Source organism: Anoplopoma fimbria, chromosome 12 (assembly GCF_027596085.1).
Source record: "Anoplopoma fimbria isolate UVic2021 breed Golden Eagle Sablefish chromosome 12, Afim_UVic_2022, whole genome shotgun sequence".
Taxonomy (NCBI): domain Eukaryota; kingdom Metazoa; phylum Chordata; class Actinopteri; order Perciformes; family Anoplopomatidae; genus Anoplopoma; species Anoplopoma fimbria.
This window is the reverse complement of record NC_072460.1, coordinates 18,617,055-18,640,304: the sequence shown is the minus strand read 5'-3', so window position 1 is coordinate 18,640,304 and position 23,250 is coordinate 18,617,055. Positions and strand designations below refer to the sequence as shown.

The 23,250-nt window shown below is 39.8% G+C and overlaps 1 protein-coding gene across 3 annotated transcripts; it reads left to right on the top strand.

The window, feature by feature from the left end:
- The first annotated feature begins 811 nt into the window (after positions 1-811).
- Positions 812-22,825, top strand: pkig (protein kinase (cAMP-dependent, catalytic) inhibitor gamma). Of its 3 annotated transcripts, none has more exons than XM_054609596.1 (3): positions 812-1,105; positions 20,785-20,966; positions 22,129-22,823. In XM_054609596.1, the coding sequence occupies exons 2-3, from the start codon at positions 20,813-20,815 to the stop codon at positions 22,209-22,211; spliced, it is 237 nt and encodes a 78-aa protein (XP_054465571.1). In that variant the 5' UTR covers positions 812-1,105; positions 20,785-20,812; the 3' UTR covers positions 22,212-22,823. The 3 variants fall into 3 exon arrangements, with proteins under 3 accessions (XP_054465571.1, XP_054465572.1, XP_054465573.1); XM_054609597.1 differs by lacking the exon at positions 812-1,105 and adding an exon at positions 12,994-13,159 and having other exon boundaries at positions 22,129-22,825; XM_054609598.1 differs by lacking the exon at positions 812-1,105 and adding an exon at positions 16,083-16,251 and having other exon boundaries at positions 22,129-22,825.
- Positions 22,826-23,250: the final 425 nt, after the last annotated feature.

The following is a 23,250-nucleotide window of genomic DNA, read 5'->3' as shown; positions in this document are numbered from 1 at the left end:
ATTATGGGCCTCTCATGTATCACCATGATGCTCGAGTCACGGATTGAAGCATCTATTTTTCTGCAAAATATATTAGCGATGATCTTTGAGAAACCCAGAAGGCCAATTATCAACACTTTAATAAAAATGAGAAGACTTGCTGCTTTTCTTTTTGATCATTTTAAATTATAATATAGAGGTTTGGACTGTTGGTTTGACAAATAAAGAAAACATTGTGAAGGTATCACTTTGGGCTCTGGCTAATTATGACGGCAGCACTATTTTCTGAATTGTCACAAACCAAAACAATCTATCAATCAATTAATGGAGAAAGCAATCAGCAGATTAATCCATAATAATGATAATCATTAGTAGTAGTTCAAAATAAACTCATGCATGAAATAAACTCATGCATGAGTAATAATAATGCAAAGATATCATATTCAATAGTTTTACAATGGTGCATTTTCCTGTTAATTTTACTTAAGTACCATTTTCATTAAAGGATTTTACTTAAAGAATCTGAATACTTCTTCAAAACCAACATGGGGAACATCTGGGAAGTTCCCTACAAGGATATCTCACCAATTGATTTCTGGTGGTTTTGAAGTGTGTATAAATAAAGCTTCCGTCACATGAAAGCTACATTGAATCATCCACCTAAATATATAAAAAAAAAAACAGGATAACGTGTAAGTGTTTGATCCTCAGAGTGCAGTGTGGTGTTGGCTCCAGCCCACAGAGGAGTGGGAGCCTCCACAGACGCGCTCTGATTGGCTCAGACACGGATAACTCCATTTTGGAAAAACAGCTGTTTGAAGACACAACCTTTTCTCGTTGTTTGCAGACGGTACCCTGAGAAAAACACCCAGGCTTTTTTTAACACACACACACACACACACACACACACACACACACACACACACACACACACACACACACACACACACACACACATCTGATCTGGTGGGGTTTTTTTGTCCACTCCAGCGTGCTCCAGTTTCGGCCCCGGTCCGGCTTGCTTGCTTGCTGCGTTTTTGTCCGACTGCCAGGAAACTTAACTGGGGGATCCATGGTGTTACATTTCCATTGTAACAAGTGGATAACAGGAGGCGACCCGACCAAGGTTAGTGGCGGTATATCCCTGATGCATGCACCACAGGGACACTGCTTGAGCTCTGCATTTCAATGCGTAAAATGGAAAATGTTTGGAGTGAGCAGCCGCAGGGAGCTGCACAGTCACGAAGCGAGTTTTTATTTTATTTTATTTTTTTTATACATGATTGTAAAAAAAAAGGCATTTCACCAGCCAAGCACAACGACTCACGATGCACAATGCATCTTTCTTTGCAGAGCCGCTTGGGTTAAACACATTGCATATGTCAAAGGGATGCAATTTATTCCACCTCGGCGAATCACATTATGAATGTTAATCACATTTTTTCCAGCTCGAATGTATGAGGCATTCAAGTGCATCCATTATGCTATTGTGTGCATTGTGTGCATTGTGTGTCTGTGTGAGTGTGTGAGTACAGTTTTAAAGGACTGGCATGCACGTCCTTCCCACACATTAGATGCTGCATTCAGGGGTGCTAATGACAGCCTGGGTAGCTTCTGAAAGCTCTCCTCTCCTCTCCTCTCTCATCAACTGTGCTTTTTTTCCTGCTCTGTCAATGCATCCAAGCCAGCCAGCCAGCCAACCCCCCCTCTCTCTCCTCTGTAAACACTAATCAACTTCATCTTCCATTTGCCAACTCGATTAGATAACAAGGCAGAGACGACAGCAGGTTTCCCTGCATTAACCTGTCTGCAGAGGGAAGGAGGTGTTTTTTTTAAATTTTTATTTATTTGGAGGTGAATATTGAGAAATGACACGGCTGGATGGTGATGGGTGCTCAGAGATTCAGCAGCAGGGAGGGGGAGCAGCAGCCTTGGACCCCCCACTTTGCCTGAGTGTTGCTGGGCAAGCGCCAGCGTTACTGGGCATGGGCACTGGTGAAAATAAATACTGGCTTCTTGCCTGCATGTGGTGGTTTGCTTCAGTGTCGACTGGCTGGCTGACAGTAACCAAAGCAGTGTTCTCCCTGAGCTCAGTCTGTGGAAGGTTAACATGTAATCTATTAAAATGCACCTATAATTCTGTTTCAATTTAAGTACCAGTGTTGCAGAATAACCAGACCAGTGTCTGCGGGATTGTGGAATGTCTTGACAGGGACGAGCTTCATTTACTGTGATATGTTGTGATGTGGCATTTGATGGCTCAGGGAAACTGTTGCACGTCACTTTGAATCCCACATTTTGGAAAGAAAAGCAGGCAACTCTGTGATTCTTGATGCAGGGTAAAAATGTACCTTTAAGTAATAAAGCTAGGGTAATATGTAAGGCTGCAATTATTGATAACATTGCTCTGCTGATTCTTTTTGGTTTAATTGATTCATCTTTTGACTTTATGTCAGAAAATGCCCATCGCAATGTCCTAGAGCCAGAGGAGATGATATCAAATAGCTTGTTTTGTCGGATCAACACTCTAAAACCTGCAGATATTCAGTTTACTCTCACAAGACAAGACAAAGAAAACTGATCTTCATAATGTAGAAGCTGAAACTCATATATATTTGTCATATTTGCTTGAAAAATGACCAACAATTATCTAAGTAGTTGCAGATTTAGCAACTAATCATTTCAGCTAGAGTGATAAGCTTGACAAATCCATATGCTTTTTTCCCCTTGACCATATTCTTTATCTTTTTGTACATACCTCTACCTTGAGATGATAGTTTATGTCAATATCTTGTCTGATAAATGGAATATAATCTTTCCAAAAAAAAAAAAAAAAATGAACCTCATGTTTGCACTTATTTTCAAGAGCTTGGGCTGAGGGCGAATCTGTCATGACATAGCAAACAAATGGCAACATCATTCCTGGACATAATTTAAGAGCGTATAATATTTTTTATATTGGGAGGAAAATCACGTCATAGGAGATTAAGTCACCTGATTAAATTCTGTACAATCTGATATCAGATATGTCTTTTTTTGGAATAGCTCTGTACTGCCTCATCTCCTCTCTTTGTACCAGCTAACCAAACATGGTCTGTTATCCTTCAAAATGGCCAAAGGAGGGGGGGGTGGAGAGCAGCCAGAACAGAGAACAGAGCAATGTAAGAAAACCCACAGCTACTAGAGAGACACACATGTCCTGCTGCCCTTGGACGGATCCCTGCAGAACCTCCTGTGTTTCAATCATATTTACCAAATATTACCATATCAAAACAAGTCTTTTATCTGCAGTGCTGCATGACCATCACTCTCACCAACACCGTTCCCTTCCTGCAACTCCTTCAGTTAATGGAAGTCATATCTGCTCCTGCTGAGGCCTGCCAACAATAACATGATTACCCTGAGAACATTTGGACCCATATATCCCGGTGCTAAGAGGCCGTATTAGGAATACACTGCGAGGGTGGGACGGTTACTGTGTGGTTGTGGTTTTCTTTCTTGCAAGACAGCTTTCTCGGTTCTCCACTTGTATCCCTGCCGAAGGTTAGAACAGCTTTCCTCGACATGTTGTAGTAACCGTAGATTATTTCATTACTAGTTTAGGAATACTGTCTTTTAATGAGAATCTGTTGCAGCTGGATTTCAACACTTTTCTGCATTGCGGACTGGAAAAAAAAGATGCATTAAGATAAAAATAGCATCTAATCTCAGAATTGGTTCAACTGCCCTCTAGATTTCTTTGAGATTATGTCCACAATCAGTCGGCTGCACAAAACCTTCCCGTGATTAAAATAACAGGGATCAGAAAACAACAGTCTGCAGTAACAGTCAGGCAGGGTTTTGCTACCATTTATGTAGCTCTCCGTCAGGGTCTATTTTGGTATCTCTCCCTCTGTATAATCATGGGTTTCATGTGTACATATTTTGTGGATTGGGATTTGCCGGTTCAACTGCGTTGACCTCCAAGCGCATTCTTTGCCTTGTGTGTACAGGACCTAAGTTCCTCTGTTTTTAGCTCCCTGGCTGCCCCATGAGGAGAAAATGAGTGCCTTCACCCCGGCCCTCAGTGTGTCATGTAACAGACAGAAGTGGCTTTCTGATACACAAAGAGACTGCAGACCGCTGCGAGAAGCTCATGTTATAATAGTGAAACGATTATTTGATCTGTAACTTCTTCTTATTTTGTATAATCAAAGCTCCATTTCTAGTGTTATTTCCTTTAATGTGAGCTCAGTTAACTCATGGACACCATTTTGGGGTCGGATGTATAAACAACATGTATGAGCAGAAACCATTCACATTACATTACATTACATTACAGTCATTTAGCAGACGCTTTTATCCAAAGCGACTTACAATCAGTAGTATATTACATATCATTCACCCATTCACACACTGATGACAGGCTACCATGCAAGGTGCCACCATCAGACTCTAACTAACATTCATGCAACATCCAGTCCACACCGATGGCAAGCCTTCAGGAGCAACTTGGGGTTAAGTGTCTTGCCCAAGGACACATCGACTGCCAAAGCCGGGTATCGAACCACCGACCCTCTGATTGGAGAACTACCTTGCTCTCCACTACGCCACAGCCGCCCCGTCGCCCCCGCCGTGATTCACACATCACGTCCCACACTTTTTTATTTTCTAAAAGACCAGTCCGATGTTATGAAGAGTAGATGAAATATAAGGTGACGGACAAAATTAAAAAAATAACACATTGTTTATATCAGTTAGTAGTGTCACTTATAATTCAAACTGACATTTCTGCAGTCTACACAGTAATGTGTAGTTGTTGTAGAATATAAATTAAAGGTGCATAGAAAATGTATTTATCTTTTTTGTGCGCAATATTGGCAATCTATTATTGGAGGCGTCTTTTTATCGTGCTGCTTTAAGCTCCTTTCATATTATCCTTTTATTGGTAGGCACATTGTAATGACTTTTGATAGCGCTGTAAATTTCAAATTGAAATTGATTGTCCCTCTGACGTTTAATGATGATGATTGAGACATCACATCCTATGATGGTGCATTCAATGAAATAATGATACAGGTGCTATAAATAGCCACAGAGTCGTGGCTACCGGTCGTGTGTAATGATAGTTGACAGGTCTAATGGAGTGGTGGAGCAGGAAGAAGTATTGATATGAAAACGGGTGATTAAGAGTATGTCACACCTAATTATGGCTGGAGTTAGGCTGGTCTACTGCTTTTACTATATACTGCGAATATATTAAAAGAAATGTACTGAGGGGAACAAGACACACAACGCTGATAGTAACTTTTTTTGGAAGACACAGTGAACATACCATAGCCCTACCTTCATTAGCAGTTTAATTCTTATTGGACACCTGGGTGCACCATGAGGCAGATCAGCCACAGCAGGGGCAGCAAACTAGGCCGCTTGTCTGCGTACAACTAGTTACTGTGGCCATGACTTTCTGTGCTAACATTAGAGAGTCAACCTACGGAGGCACTACTTTTTTATGGGTGCTGAGTAAAAAGAAAGGGGCATGCATTTAATGTGACAGACAAAGAGGCCTTCGTGTATTCTCATTGATTGTCACTGTAGTCTGCCACAAGCTGCTAACTTTACAGCTGTGAGTGCTAATTGTAGCCATGTTCGTTGTTTATGTTTATTATGATCATTTTGACAACTTTGAAGCTAGTGCTGCTAGCTACTTTAATTGGAAAAGAGTTTTCAACACTGGGCTGGGTTTCTCGGTTTAATAATTTTTGAAAAATCTTGATGATTTCTCCAAATAACCAATCCTACCTTTATAATTTTTTTTCACAAATTATTGTAGCTATTAACATCCAAAATAAATCTGAAAATGTATTGGAACATGAATGGGTGCATTGAATTTAGGATGAAGATTCGTGTTTATGGTATTTCAACTTTTTGTAGTGTTCCACAAAATGGCAATTCTTCTAAAAAAAGTCTGTTCCACCTAGGACTGCAGCTTACTTTCAATATTGATTTATCTGACGATATATTATCGGCTAATCATTTGGTGGGTAAAATATCCCCAAAATTGTTCAAGGTGATCAAATGTCTTGTTTTTCCTGACCAGCAGCCTGAAAAGCAAAAATATTCTGTTTGTGAATAAATATCCAATCCTCACGTTTGAGAAGCTGTAACTCTCAAATATCTGACATTATGCTTGAATAATGGTTGACGGTTCATTTTCTTGCAGCTCTAACTCCACCCATGTTTTTATGGAACATATTACTGTTTATTGATAACAGTATGAAACACTAAATACTCAACAGGTGGTTGCAAAACATTTGTAATTTGTTTCTTTATGGAGAACAGCTGGAGACATTCTGGGACTGTTTCTAGCTACATGTGAGTGTTTGTGACATGCTGAGCTTATTGACAGACAGCGAAAAAGACCGTAGTTCTTCAGGAATAGTCTGAGAAGATTTCTTGGAACTTTCTGTACACTGTGAAACTGGGTCACCATTGAAATACACTGTAACCGCTGTGATTACAAAACTGACCGCAGCCTCTGCAAGGGATCAAACCAGTAACTCACTTTGCCCACAGGGAACGAGTGTGTCATACTTACATGATTTTGGGTGGAGTAGCACCTAAATGTTTGGTAGATTTGATTCCCAATGAAAATTGGCACAGGAAATATTGTATACTGACCCAGCCAATTTAAATGGATTGGTCAAAAACCCTGTTACAGACTGCAGCTGCAACCCTGCAGCTACAGAAAAAAGACCGATATTACATATCCATTTGTCAATTCTTTATTGTCTCTACATTTATAGGATCCGAATCTGTTTCCTATTTCCGATAAATGACATTGTTAAGTGAAGTTCCTCTTCAACAAACGATAAAGAAGCAGCACATCTGTTTTTCAGCATTAAGCCAGTTGATCTAAAGGCCGAGTTATGCCCTCTTACTTCAGCTGGACTGGCCCACAGCGTCGGCATACATTTCACAGATAAGGTTGAGGTGTTGAATAAACACTGTTTTATTCTATTTGGTGAGAGAATTTTTAATCAAGCCTTATTATGTAAATGCATTCTTATCCATGCAAATTGGTTTGGAAGTAAAATAGGTGTGTACTGTCAGTGAATGACGACTTGATGAGAAGCTCTCTTCACGATAAAATGCAAATGAGCTTTGATTTTTTAGGTGGAGTGGCCCCTTTTAAATTTCATGTGAAGTGACGAGACAGAAAAATGCTGTAGGCACAACGTGACCTTCCCTGTTTGACGGGGAATCGTAAGCTTGTGATCTGCTTTACGCTTTGATTTGATCCACTTTGGGAATTCTCACGCTCAGTTTGCTTTAAAATATTTGATTGTTTTTTCAGGGAAGGTTTTCTTCCGAATCCCAGAGGAGGAGGAAACGATGAGCGATGTTGATAGTAGGTCGCTCACAGGAAGTAGAGAGCAAATTGACTGTCATTAAAATTCACTTTACAGTGATTTATTAAAAGCACATCCCATTTCCCTTTGTGTTGCTAGAGGAAAACCTAAAAAACAAGCATGAAATGTGTTAATTATGTTTAATTAGACAAATAAATTGTTTTTGTTAAATGTCCTGAAGGAAAACAACACACGATGACTGAATGGGCAACAGAAAGCTTTAAAAAAAAAATATATATATTTATATATATATATATATATATATATATATATATATATTTTTCATTGAAAAACATACATTAGGATCAGACACACATTAAGACGGGGAAAGAAAGCCTTAATCCTGGTGGGGGGGTCTTAATCACAATCGTATAGCACATACATACACTTATGACTCCATTATTCATGTAGTGAGCAACCCGTTCTCACTCCTTACTCGTCAGATACAGCGGCTCGGTCGATGCTCCTCTGCATCAGAGATCAAGGCACAGAGGCCCCCTTAAGCACTCGTGTGCAAAGCAGTCTGATCAGCAACGTGAGATGTGAGACTGGAGTTGAGATACGAAGCTCGCAACCGGATTCCTTCACAAGTAGCCAGTTAACAAGCTAATTTTCAACCAATAAGAAACTAGATCTTCATTACGCGTTAGCCGGAGGGCTTTCATTTTGGACAATGCTTTCTGCCTCTGCTGCTCTCCACACTGACTTCTTACAGAGAGTCTGGTGCAACGCTACGTTATGTTGTCTCTACGTATGTTTTCTATAGTCTTTGTCAGTGAGAATACAGCAGGATATTGAGGAATATGAACGTTCATTATCCCCTGTAAAACATAAATTACCTCGGTACAGATTTTTTTTTCTTTTTTTTCATAGGACGGAAGCACAGCGAGTGCATGAGTGGAGCAACCCTACCACAGTCATACCAGCATGATCAGAAGCATTAAGGTCCATTTTTATGCCTCCGCCCTGACAATTTCAAACAAATGTCAAAGGAATAAGCGATTTTGGAACCTTGTCTGTACAAAATCACTTATTCCTTTGACATAACATACCTACAATTAGACTGGTTGGCGGAGGCATACAACCGCAAATTGGTAGCTCTAGCTCTAACCTATGTGGTGTAATGTAAGCCCTATGTATGACTTTCATTTGAATCATTTTATACCTCACACTGTTGACCATAGATGTTGAATACTTTGATATTAGGACCCATTGATCCGCAGTAAGGGTCGAACAAATGTCTCAATCCGATTGTTAAGTAGTGGAAATAGTCACGTCAGGTAGGGATACACTTAATGATTTGGATATAGTTGAGTTGTTCCTGGCCCAGTAACAACAGCTCCCAGTTTACCTTCAGATCCCAGTATGATTCCCTTGGATGTGACATTTTTTAAGTTAGATCTTAGTTATAAGTATTCTAGAAATGCAGAATCATTCAGACCATACTGCATTTTCAGTTCGTGGAATGATCTAATATCTGCCTCCATTTTAACAAGTGCTCTTTGCTAGTGGTATACCGCCTGCAGTTAACAGTGCATTATTCCATATTGGACAAGCTGGTAGAGACACGCCATTAACAGACCATCGTTTATGTACTATCTTTGCAATTTCACAAGGAAAAAAACAAGAAGTCGATTATCTATTTAAGCATTATATTTTACTTGCTATAATGATGTTATGTAGATACATTTTTTATTCTAATCTTATTTTCCCAAACTACCTACGGCATATTGATTCTTATCTTTGCATTCCCTTGACAATAGTGCTGAATCTTGCATAGTATGCTAAAGACTAAAAATGAACATCGGGAACACACAGATCACTTTTGTTTCTGGGAATGACCAGTTTCTCATGTTTGATTCTGGGCTTCTACAAAACAATTAATTGAGAAAATAATCAGTTTAAGTAATAACTTAAATAATAGTTAGTTGCAGCCCTAATGTAGTTAAAAATAGCCCCACCTCGACCAGCTAAAACAATAAAATACTGCTTATCAATACGCTTTGATCCATAATCATCCGATAGCGTAATAAATAATGACAAAAACCTGTACATTTTGCTGATAATACTTCTGTACTTTATCTTGAATTGGATTTTGAATGAAGGGCTTTTACATTGTTGTGTTGGTACTTGATTCAATTATCTGAATACTTTCTTGACTTGTGTCACAGTGGGTTTGGTTTACGTTAGAAAAAAGTTGTTTGTCCTGTATTCCAACATGAGCGATGGTCTCCTTATCTAGGTCTTGAGGAAAGTGCAACGTTTGCCTTTGCTCTTTTTTGTGTGTGTTTGCTCATCGGGAGGGTTACGGATGTGCCTTTTTATCCCTGTCAACTCAGCAAATCGAATCACATGACGCCCACATCCTCCTAGACTTGTGGGCGTAAAGTGTGATGATGCAGCTGACTGGCAAACCTCAGACACATCGTGGCCATCGTAACAGGTGAGAGCAGCGACTTTATTCAAATAATTTCATATGCAGCATAAAGAGCAGTTGTGCTTAGAGTGATCAAATGTAACTGAGCGGCCTTTGGCTGAACGTGCTTTCTATTTTGTGTTATTTTATTAGAGAGAGAATATGTGGGTTAAATTCTTCTAACAGGTGGTGCAGCGGGACGAAGCAACCAAATTATACGTTCTGTTACAAATTGGCTAAATGGTTGAGCAGTGCAGCAAAGCAGAGGCGCATCTTTCATGTTTCTCAAGTTTTTTGGTTTTCTTTTCAAAGTAGTAAAAATACTGGGCCCAGTGAGGGATATTTCCATATTTAGAAAGCGCAGTAAACATGCATTCCTTGTCTTCCCCCCCTCGTTCTCCCTCTTTTTCCTCTCGTCATCATGCTTCCATCTTTCCCTCATCCCATCATCCTGTTCTCATTTACCTCCACGCCTCCCTCATCTCACCCTCGCTTTGTCATAGTCGTCGTCCTCCTCCTCCCTCGTTGAACTCAAGGGTCTTTTTCAGCTTCCAGTTCGTGCGCAGGGAGCCTGGGAAAAGATAGTGCATAAACAACACAGGCAAACAAACCACCTGCTCCCTGCTGAGGCCTCGTGTTGTTAAATGTGTGCACAGAAATAGAAACCGGCAACTTTGCAGTAGAATTAGAATAGATAGAACGGACGGTGGGAGGAAAATCACCGACCAGCACAGCAGTTATCCACATGAGCACATCAGCCTCTGTGGAAACTAAGCGTAGGGACACCTGAGGCCTTATTGGAAGGAGGACATGACATGTGGTTAAAGCTAAATGAATTGATTAGTCCAATGATAGAAAATGAATCTGAATCTAAATTGTGATGGACATTTTTAACAATTTACTGAAAGTTTTTAGACGAGGCAACTAATCGATGACTCCAGAAAACAGTTGGATAAATCATTAACTCTTAAGTTGCAGCCCAACAAATAACATTGAGACAAGCAGGGCAGAGGAATTGTCATAAATAAAATATTACTTCATACAGATTTCAAATCTTTCTTTTATTTGATTTCAATCTTCAAAAGACACTACGTGACTGTATCCAGGAACTGCAACCAATAGTTACTTAAAATACAGATTAATCTGTCAATTATCTTCCGAACAAAGATATTAAAGATTATTTTAATCCATTTGAAACTGAAAAAAACTGCAAATCTTTATATTTAAGAAACTTGAAAGAATATTTTCCATGAAAGACAGCTTTTAATATTGATTGGCAATTCATTTTCTTTTTTATCAACTAGTCGATTAATGTAGTAATTGTTTCAGCTTTACAAGCATAACATTGTAACTCTATGATGTTTGATTTTTAAGCACAAATGACAAAGATTGACTAGTTTCAGTTTCTCAAATATTTACTTCTTTTCTTTGTCTTCTATCATTATAAACTGGATATCTTCAGGTTTTGGACAAACACAATATTGGAAGACATCACATTTAACTCTGACTGACATTTATTACTATTTTCTGACATTTTATATGCAAAACAATTATTAGATTAATCGAGTAAATAAACTTCAGATTCAATAATAATCTAAATAATTGTTAGTTGCAGGTGTAATCATTTTTTTTGTTTTTACAGATATTTAATAAAAAATTAGCAATCCTTCACATTTAGAATGCTGAAACCAGAGAGAGTTTGGGCATTTGTGCTTGATTCAAGATCTGAAAGGATTATTATTCAAATGAATACAGATTCCTTTTGATTGACTAATTGATTCAGCTGTACAATAACTACTTGAATAAACATCCATTTTAGTTAATTTCAGGCTCTTATAACAAGAACAGGATGGAGATTTATTTAATTTGCACTTTTCATAACAGACTTTACAAATTGATTTTACATGAAAGGCTGCAACTAATGATCATTTCATTATCGATTAATCTACAGATTATTTTCTAGAAAGACATAGAAGATCATACCTGTAATAATTTACATAACATTACCTGATTAATATCAATGGAAATATTTTAAGTAAACATATGAAATAACCAGCCAAGAACAGACATACAATATACAACTTTCAGAACATGTCTTGTGGTGTTTTATTTTTAAATGTTTCCGTTTAGCGCTCTCAGTACTCTTCCAGACACACAGCAGTCACACACGTCTAAATATTTTCATCTTTTTAAAAGAGTGATAACCAGGTCAGGTCCTTGACTTACAATATCCCTGAGTGCTGCTTTACACAGACATAAATTAGTTTGGCTTTTTAAGTAAACAAGAGAATATCTGTTCTTGAAATGTTTGACTGAAGGAACATCGATCTTGTTTTTATCGTAAGAAATGTATACGAGTGAGCGAGAAGTACTCTGATCTTTTACTAAAAGTAGAAATTTAGTGTAGAAATACCCTGTAACAAGTAAAAGTCCTGCCTTCAAATTAAGTATTCAGGTGTTGTTATCAAAAGTAAAAAATTACAAAAGTACTCATTATGCAGAATGGCTCATTTCAGAATAATATATATTATATAATGGATACTATATTACTGAATCATCAATGCATCACTTAAAGGGACAGTTCACCCCAAAATCAAAAATACATATTTTTTATCTTACCTGTATTGATATTAAATGACCTAAATTATTTTGGTGTGAGTTGAGGCCGTAGAGATGTCTGCATTCTCTCAAATATAATGTAACTAGAGGGCACTGAGCTTGGGGAGCTCAAAGCACCCAACAAATAAATTTGATAAACTCAACAGCAATGATTCTTTCCATAAATCCTGACCCGGTTACTGAAGACAATTCGCAGACCTTGTTGCAAGCATGTAGGAACTATGGTTGAAAGAAAATAGTTCCTGTGCTGAGCTACTTCCCACCACTGCATACGAGTTCTTTCTGTGTTTTAACTGTTTGGTCATAATAAAAATAAAAATCTGTTTCTGTCGACGCATTCGTGTTTGTGACAACACTTCCTGTGAAGACTCACAAGAATGATGACACTCTTGGCTAACAGTTGCAACGCCATTCTGAGGCTGATATGTGAGAATGTGTTTTTTCTTTTTGGGGGGGGGGGTTGGAATCACAGTCTCATTTCAGAGTCCAGTCGAAAGCACCTGCTCCTGACTCAGCTGTGAATCATGGGAGGTTGATGAGACTCACACCCGTCCTATTCCCACACTCAACAAACACAAACCGGGGGATTCCCTGGAGGCAGGGCCAGCTGCTAAATAAGACTCTGGCTGTCTGGCCACTCGTCTCTGCCGCCTTTTAAAAAAATAAAGCATTGCTCGATCACAGCTTATTTGCAGTTTTTGGACTGTAGGGACACTCACACAGAGGACACAGCAGCGTGAATCTAACACCTCTGGTAATACAACCTTTTACTTTCCTCCAAACATGGATATCCGATGTGATCTTGTTACTTTTCCTTGGGTTCTGCAATGTGTGAAGCGATATTATGATGCTCTCTCGCCTCGATTACTGGTATCGATTGACCCAGCTGTTGCTAACTGAGCTGTGCTAACAAAGGGAACATTGTCTGTGGTAGAAGTATTGTCTGTCTCTTCAGTGTGTATTATGCTCTCCTTCCATCTGTTTAACAGATGTCAGAGACTTTATGGATTAACTAAATCGTGCGTTTTTGGGGTTCCTAGTTTGTGTTCATGTTAGTGTCACTGAGAGGAGGAGCTGTTTGCTTTTATTTAAACATATTTATATACATATGTTATTCAAATGATTTTAGCTTTTGTCAGCATTACTTTTCTACTGCAGTGATGAGTGTGGGTTGAGTTAACTGGAAGTCATGAAGGACTTCCTGTCCAGAGGCCAGTCATGTGAATGTGGTGTGGTCATCTGGGTGGAATCACTTGGTGATGACTTTTGATATTTTCTTAAAGGAATAGTCTGACATTTTGAAAGATTTATTCTCTTTCTTTGCTGATGAAGATGGAAACTCCTCTTTACTTCTTTCTATTCAACATTAAGAGTCATTACTGTGAGGCAGCCAGCGGTCATTCCCGGAAGTCACACAGCACCAGAACAAGAAAGTCCAGTGTAACAACGAGTAACTGAGCTCAGCAGCAGCCAGACACCACTGACGCTCGCTAGTTAAGCAACACCCTGACTCTGCCGTCAGGGGCGTCTTAGGAATGTTTTAATGGGAGGTGAAACATTTTTTAAAGTGAGTAATGTGTAAAGGGTCTCATTGACACGTCTCATTTTTTTGTCTCTGTGGTTGTTTTGCATCTCTTTGTTTGTATTTTTTAAAAGGTCTGGCACTCGTGATACTCAGTACAGTATTGTCAAGTGGTTCCCTTCATATCTCACTGGTATTTCAGTACATACTGCTTCATCTTCCACTCAACTCTGTTTTTTCCCCCGAAGGTCCTATACTCTGTATTATTGCTCGCTATCTGTATGTCTCCTCAAGGTCTCATTCCTCACAGACACAATACGCACAACACAGATATATGAAGCCATAATAGCCTTGAACTCTGTCTCACTTTATTGTACAATGTTGGATATCCCACAATTTCCCCAATTTTTCCCATAGTTTTAGGCCATTTAAACTTGTATTTCAGTCTCTTACATACAAGTTAAATACAGCTCTACTCCAACATCAATATGTTGTAATCAATGCCTGCAAAAGGGGAAGAACTAAACAGCACTACATCTATTAACTTAATCCAGGGTGTGATCGTGTTAGCCCTTTTTGTTATCTTTATTTCACTATGACTGTGGTGGATATCTAGCAATAGTAAGTCAGCTGCCTTGCTGATGTGTGGATCGCTGTTTAATAGCAGCCCACCTACCTCATTGATCCTCCTAACCTGGAGAACAAAGTCAAGATGACCTTTTCTACATGGACACTTAACCACACAGATGTTGCTTGAGTACCTTGTTTAAACTCCAGAGAGCCAATTGTAGCCTGAAGTTTTTCAGGCAGGGAGCAGTTAGTCGATCCTTACTCCTTGTGGACTAAACAAAGAATGATCTGGCCTTTTTTTCTAAATGTCATCAACACTGTGGAAAACTTGATTCCCCAAGTTTTATAACCTGCTTTTGTATTTAGTTTGATTTTCATCTTTATACTGCACATTATATTAGTTGTCAGAAAATAAAGGCAGTCATTTTGATAATTGAGCGATTTTGAACAATCCTCTAAAGGGCCAGTGTAGCATTTTGGGGGATCTATTAGCAGAAATGTAATATAACAACAACATAACTATGTTTTCATTAGTGTATAATCACTTGAAACGGAGAATAGCTCATTTGTTAATTATCTACATAGGGAGTTGTCCTCAACTGTTGTGATTTGCTGCTTTTCCCTGTTTGTAATTTGAATATATTGAACAGTCAAAACAAAACATTTGAGGACTTAAGGCCTCAGGCTTTGGGAAATACTTTCTTCCTCCTATTTGGCACTTTACAAACTAAATTGATCTCTGAAATGCTCCGACTTAGGAAGTGCGGGACACAACTCTAGCTGGCCCTCGTCCGAATGCCTGCTAAGATCATCTGTCCAAGCTTGATTGATTTTTGATTTAGTTGTAGCTTTCTGAAGAAGCCACTTTGGCCAGGGCCTTTTGTTTTATTCATTAGCTCACTGAAGACTTTTCCTCACAGCAGCTGATGCTAATAGCCTCGGTCAGGCTCCTTATCTCCTGTTCCTCCACTGATTCATAATGCCTTCAGGCGCAGGAGCTCAGTGCGCTCATTTGGGTTGGCAATTATGTGAGTGTGGCAGCGATCATTTTCAGTATCTCTGCTCAGTGAGAAGGAGATACGAAATTGCATTGAGTTTCCAAGTGATATCAGTGATAATTTTGCCTGTCTGACAGAGAAGATTGGGACTTCTACTGTGACTTAATAGTAAGCTTTGAAACTCCTAAGTGCCAGCGAGAGCGAGGTGGTGAAAACCTCTTTTGAAGTGGAGGAGATTTTATGTGTGCCCGTCTCCCCAGCAGGGAAAGTTTTCAAAGTGTCTTTGGTTTAAATGGCTGACGAGCTGGAAAGCAAAAAGCTAGATGTTTATATTCACTTCACCAGAGGAAATTAGGCTTTCACACCCAAGCTCCGGGTCCCATGAGAAGAGGAAGGATATAGGGCAAATATCTATACACCACAGCCGAACGGACAAGGCTTTTATTTATTTATAAAAGGAAGACCGGAGAGCAACAACAATGCCGATCCCAATGAGGAAATACAGCTCCCTTGTGTTTGAAGTGGGCTCGTTGTCAACCGAGCAGCTGCTGACATCATGTGAATAGACGGTGCCCGGACCACAGTTGTCGGGGGCTGAGAGGCAGCAAGCAGGAGGGCAAAAGAGCTGAGTCTCACAAGCGCTATGGTGCTCGCACTGCGTAACACTTAGCTCCGGAGGGCGAAATGGATTTGGATGAATTTGTCTGAAGCAGTTTGGGTCTGATTGTAGCCACCCGAGAGCAGATGATTACTTTGGTGAGATAACACAGTTTGTTGTTAACTTTTCCTTAATTTTCTGATTCAGTGGTGGACCGTGAGAGCTGTAAAAACGGAGACTTGATTAGTGTTTGTTTTGTACTGCAAGCTGATGAGGGCAGCAATTTCTTTAATTAGAATGCGAGACTTTACGATTTTATTAGAGCTGTAACTGTTAATTTAATTAGTAGAGTGACTGTGTGTTTAATAGACTATTGAAATAGTTGTCGGTTCATTTTCTAAGTCACATGGGCCTACATTGGTTACAGCTTCGCAGATGTGAGGATTTGATGCTTTTCTGTCTCATAACATTAAATATCTTTGGGGTTTGGACTGTTTAAAGACGTCACCTGGGACTTTGATCGTATTACAATATCCAAAATCTAAGGCTTTTCTAGTCTCGTATCACGATATTGATATGATATCGTTATTGATATATTGTCCAGCCGTAGTACAACACCCAAAGCCATTCAGTTCAGTTTGATGCATGGCAAACAAACCCATTTAATCCTTATGTTTGAGAAACCCTTAAGGCTGAGATAAGGGTTTCTCAAACATAAGGACCAGCAAATGTTTGGTATCTTTGCTTTAAAAATAACTAAAACTAACAATGTATAGATCAAAAGATAAATCAAGAAAATGAAGGTTATTAAATGAAAGGTTTTTTTTTTTGTCAATTTGATCACATGAAGGCAGTTTATCAAGGAAAAGTTTATTTCCTATGAGAAGTGCCGAAGCTTTTTGCCTCATCAATAAATGCAGCCGTAAGTTGCCGGACATGAAATGGGTCGTGTAGAAGGCCTTAATGGACGTTGAAATCAGCAAAGAGTTCTTGCCAGTCTTTGTGTGGGTTATGGCAGATAATGTGAGTTTATTACACACATATCAGGCTTAAAAGGCTCCAGTGGGATGGTAGTGAGCCGGCCTCTCTAATGGGCCCAGTGTAAGTGGCTATGCTGATTCATATACACCCAGTGATCTCAAGGCTTTTGTTCCTAGCATGTACTTGCCATAACCTCTCCTGTTACATGTCTCCTCGCCAAGTGTAGTCACAGTTCATGTTTGAACTTGTCACGAAGGAAACCTCTCAGTATGCACAGCTGTTGTGCATTTAGGTTATAGTGCTTTTTGTGTCGATACCACAATGCAGCTCCTTTTCTCTCAGAATAGAGGAATTACCAGAATTTAAACAAGTTCCTGAAATGATTTTTATGGAGAAAATACCCACACTGGCTAACGATCCACACATACAGTGCGTAGCAGGAAGGAGAAGAGGGAGGGAGAGAGAGAGAGAGAGAGGCGAAGCTGAGTTCAGATCATCACCAGAGCTGCAGCGATTTCCCTTTGAGGATAGAGTTGTTATTGTTTTGAGTGAAAATGCACACCTGTGACATTTGTCTTGTGGTAGTGTTTCCAGCTGCAGCTGTTTCGAGTTTCCCTTCTGTATACGCGCCCTGGCCTTTCCACATATAGACACCATTTCTATTTAACTAGGACACACACTTCTACAGAGCTGTAAGTCATCATTTCTGGAATGTGGTGCGAAATGCAGTTTAGATTTCAGTGAGAAAGTTGTGAATAATGAATGGCTAGTATTTATAAGTCAAATTTATTACACATACAATATGCCCTCTAAGAGGTCATATGTTATGCATAAAGAAATATTTAAAGTTTTAGTGGCAACATATTAGATTCATTTATCAAGCAAAGAGGGTCTCAAATGTGATGATATTTTTGCTTTTCTCTGTTTTATATTATTGTAAAATTAATACATTCTAGTTTTGGGGTGTTGGTTGGACTAAAAAAGACATTTAACATCCCTTCCAAAACATTTTTCCACTGTTTCCTGACATTTTACAGTTTAGACTAAACAATTCCTCGGCCTAGATAAATACAAATATATAATTGCTTGTTGTTGGTTATTCTTTTATTCACCTCAATGAACAAGAGATACAATTACTTGAGCAACACAAAGGATCATCAGTATCTTTTACAGATCCTCTGCCTCCGAGAGACTTTACATGTTCATTTGAATTACACAAATCATAGCAGGTGAACAACAACAACTAACGCTGCTTCAGTCGTCAGTCAATGCTACAAAAACAAGTTCATCATCACAGTGCGATCTGTGGATATCCGGGAATGAAGGGATTTTAAAATGCAGCCCCATTAAACTGCACGTGCGGAAGTGCAGGAGACACCAACATCATCCTCATCATCACCGGAATCATCATCATCCCTCCATGGAAACCTCTTAATGATCTCACTGTAGGACTTGATCCACATGCTCAGGCAAGCCGACTAATTAAACAAACAAATGGCAATTAGACAGGACTCCCATTATTGGAGAAGAAGAAGGCAAACATAACTGACAATTTCATTGCTGCACTAAAAAAACTGTTAGTGCTTGTTGATTTAAAAAGTCTTCCAGTCTATGGAGAACATGCATTAGTGAGTTGGCTAGTAGGGTGTGAATGGTTGCTTTTATATCAAAATTCTGACTTAAAAGAGCACAAAGTTCATACGTAGAAGGGGCAATCTAAAGTGATATTTTGGCATTTTGAAGAAATCTATTTATTTGCTGTCTTGTCGAGAAGATGGATACTACTCTCGTGTTTGTACGTAAATATAAACAACAGCACCATGCTAACTTAGCTTAGCAGGGAACCGGAATTGCAACATTCCTAACTTATTTCTGAGTTTTAGGACTCATGTGACACTCAATATCATGTTTACAACCACGTCACATCTTCATAAAAAGGGAGCTGAAATTATATTTATTTTTACGAATCTAAGCAAGCAGAATATGGCGTTTAACTGGTTTAAAAAAAAGAACAAACAAGATAAATATGTGGTTGTTCAATGCTATGTTGACCACGATACAGGAGTTACATTTATCGCAATCACAAAGTTTGTCAGAAAAATTTCAATTAGGATATTTGCCTGGGATGGTCCGGGCTGATTAGTGAAAGTCTCGGGTGTTTGAACTAAAGGTTCAGGAAAATGAGGTGCTGTAGGTGTAATTACAAACCAGTGAGACACCGGCCTCCCACGGTGATTTGGCTGGCTGATGACTGTGCAGCCTGGCTATCTAGATGACGATCTATGAGAGGATCACACCGCCGTCTGCGGTGAGGGGAATACAGAGTGGCTCTTGTGTTTAGTAGACGCACTCAGGGAAATGCCAGTGGCCCAGTACTCAGTGACATTTCCTGAGCCTCCGTCTTACCTACAGGGGCTTAAAGTTTGCCCTTCTCCGCAAATTACACATTCCCAAACAGCGTCGCCTACGTCTGCGTGGCTGGTGACCTCTCAGGGGATGACCCCGGGTGGCTTCCTGTTTGGCATGGCCGCTCAAATACTGTACATAAGCAAGAAAAAAAAAAAAAAACAATCATGGGTCCATTTTGAGCGATACAAAAAGAATGTGAGTGTAAGGATTTGGCCTTCGGTGAGCGTGTCGCGGCTGTGACTACCAACTCGTTTTTATTCCTCTCTTGTTCCCCCCCTCACGTTTCTTAAAGATTCATAGCTTAGCCGCTCAGCTGTTCCGTCGTGTTACATGCTTTATTGTAGCTTTAATGTAGTCAGTCATGCTGCCCATGCACAGCAGTGAGGTCTGATCATTCTGTGGGAGGATGTTCAGGGACTCGGGCTGTAGGAGAGGAACAGCTGTCTGCAGCGTCTCTAAGTTTCTCTTTCCTTTTCTTTGAGGACGACTTCCTACCGCTACTTTATCTTTTCTATTCTTTGTGTCGTTTTTTTATTTCTTTCTGTAGCAGTCCTATTTTGTGTCGTCTTCTCTCTGAGGAGTTACCAACTGTATAGTGTTTTAGTGGTTGGCAAGATCCATGACCTAGTTAAATATGGACTGGGAACAGGAAACAGAGGAGGAATGAATGGCTAATGGGAGCTCTACTTACTTTTTTTGCCGGGGCCCTTTTCTGGCCACGCCTCTGCTTCTCCTTTGAATGGTTTCAAGCTTTTTTACTCGTTCCATATTGATCAGTGCTCTTCACAGCCACTCTCTGATTTTTTCCCCTAAATACCCGCTGTGTAAGTACCTTAAGGACAGACAAATGGACTCTAGTAGAGAGCTATGACTATGCAAGTGAGAGCTGGGAGAGCTTTGGTGCAGCTTTTTTCAGTTTTTCCTGATGTTATTAGGACAGCCTATTAGCAGAGATGCCGTTCGTGCCATTATTTGCTGTGCAGAAATAGGAATTATTAACACTTCCATTCTTCTTTTTATTAATACTCTCCCGGCTGCTGTTGGCCTTTTAGGTGGTGGGAGTGCTTCCAAAGTGCCCCCTTTCTGCCCACTCTCCCACTCTGCATTGGACATCCTCATTTGCCCTGAAATAGCACGATGATATTTATTTTTTTGAAGTCCTTGCCAGTATTCCTGCGTCACATTCACAAGACACAGTGACGGTTACTGCAGACCATTGAAGGAAGACAGCAGGGTGATTTATTGGCTTTTCGCAACACCTCCGCAGCCGTCTGACATCCCCCTCCCTCCCATCTCGGCAGGTGTAATGAGAGCGCTGGTCATGGACAGATGATGGACGTGGAGACGTCGTACTCAGACTTCATCAACTGTGATCGCACAGGCCGCAGGAACGCAGTACCCGACATCGCAGGGAAGGGAGAAGGAGCGGCCAGCACCAGTGAGCTCACCAAAGATCTGGCAGAGATGGACCTGAAGGCTGCAGGTCGGTAAACACACATTTGAATACGTGTGTTACATCTTGTGAGAAGCCATCAACACTACCCTTGTGATAGGAACACACTGTACAATACAAATGTTGGAAGTATTCTGTTGTTATTTTGTTATGCTGGTTTTGCACAACCCTCATTCACACTGATATTGCATGTACTTAACTTTGTTCTATTCTATTGCCTATTTTAATGTTGTATGTATTATAATTATAATTTGAATGTTTGTTTATACATTTTCTGTGTGTGCAATGTGGAGGAGACTACAGCCCAAAATATGTAATTACAAAAATGATACATTTCAAACCTTAATAAGATAGCCACCCTACACTCAGGCTAACTTAGAATTAAGACTCATGTCTCCATGGTAACAATCAGTTACACCAGATACCCAGTGGCACCAAATTACAAAAAAGAGAGGAAGAAATGGCTCACAATTTGCTAACAATGTTATATAGTTATAGTCTGTAGAGGCCGCCGTAGCTCCTTGGAAACATTAAGAAGTGAGGATATCATTTGTGCTTTTAGTTTGCTGTTATGTAGCTTGTTGTTAACGCGGTTGCCTTGTTTTCAAGTTTGAATTTTCCCAGATTTCATGACAGATTCATCCTCCTGAAGATGATGAAGAACTAGACAGATTTCTGTGTCTTAATGGCACCAACATATCTAAATACAAACAGGTGGTACTGCTCAGCTTGCGGTCTCCATGAGTTTCCGTCGTTTCACTTTATTGCCTCAGAGTTAAATTAGTTGTTTAGGCAGCACAATGACTTGCTTCCTCTCTCTCAGCAGAGTGTCAAGTTGTCCCAGTCCCAGTCTGACCATTGTGTGTTACATTCTTGTTCTTGCCGACTTCCTTTTCATTCAAAGACAAGTTTCCCATGACATGATGCCCAATGTGACAGCTATAAATCCAAGTACTCTAACGTCAGTCAGCTGGGAAGCATCAAGTTTGGAAATAATCTCATATCAGCTTGACATTGTACTGCTACAGGAAGTTGTAGTTCCTTCCTCTGAATTCTATTTCTTTTTTTTCTTGCTGGAGCCTGAAGGCAGATTTATTGCCTGCTGTTAGAATGCCAAACCACTTTTGAGCTTGATAATATAAACACATCTTTGACTGATTCTCTTTGTATTTTTGCATATTGTTTCCTCCAGAAGGAGACCCAGGGGCCTCCCCAGCCCCTGAGGCAGAGGGCTCCACCAGCCAAGATGCCCAGGGAGGTGGAGGCCCGTCCTAAAGTCAGCCAGAGACCAAAGGGGTGGCAGAGCCGAGGAGCGAAAAGTAGAGAGGAAGCTAGTGAATGTGGAGAGACATGGAGAGAGGAAAGTAAGAGTGTTTATCTGTTGTCCTAACTGGACACGAGGACACCTTCGCTCACTGCCAGCCTGTTTGGAGCTTCGGCGGCCCAAATGTTCGCCTTTTCATTGGAACAGATTGTAACATGCGGAGTGGAACAGAGTAGAACTGTCAATTGAGATGCCTCTCTTTTGCTTCACACTCTGTTAGTCATTTGTATTCCTGACGGGACAAGAAAGCACAGAAACTTTGGATTCATGTCTGTGGAGATGAACTGAGCTGAACAGAATTCATTTATAACACTCAAAACATTGTTCCAGCCTCGTATGGAGTCGCTGTGTCATGGAGAGCATATTCATAATCATCCGTTTGTCATTTTCTTTCTACGTATGCGGTCAGTGTTTGTGACCCTCTTGTCCTCGTCATTTTTTAGTAACAAAACATAGTCGCCATTATATTGTCGTGTACGGACTTCATATTTATTGCTTAAATGTTCAGTGATAACTTTGTGATAGCAAATTTCTTTGTGTAATAAAATACTTATGAATTACTGTAACATTTGTATTTTATCTTTTCAAGCCTAATAAGCTTTTCACAGGAGGCAATTTGCAGGATTCTGTCAAACACAGCAGGTATTGGAGCTGGAGCGGTGCCAAGTCAAACGGGATTAATGAGTCCAGTTCGCTGAGTTGTTCCAGAGCCATAAATATTATTGAATGCAGCTTTTGTGTCCATTAGCGTTGCTGCAGGAAGCTGGTATTTACATTTCCACCTAGCATGTTCCCAGTGCTCCCATTTATCACTTTATATATAAAGAAACAGAGCAGTTCATCGGTAGAGCTGTGTTTCTTTTGTTGCAATTTCTCTTGGTGTCAGATTTAAGATAATTCCCACTTTAATAGTAATTATATCATAATGAAGATATTTGTAAGGACTGGCTTAGAAAAATACTGTAGATTGTCATATAAAAAAAACAAGTG

Excerpts from the sequence above, each read along its gene's own strand:
- pkig (XM_054609597.1), top strand. The coding sequence starts at position 20,813 with ATGATGGACGTGGAGACGTCGTACTCAGACTTCATCAACTGTGATCGC. Across the intron at positions 20,967-22,128 it reads GATGGACCTGAAGGCTGCAG|AAGGAGACCCAGGGGCCTCC; the intron begins GTCGGTAAACAC and ends TGTTTCCTCCAG.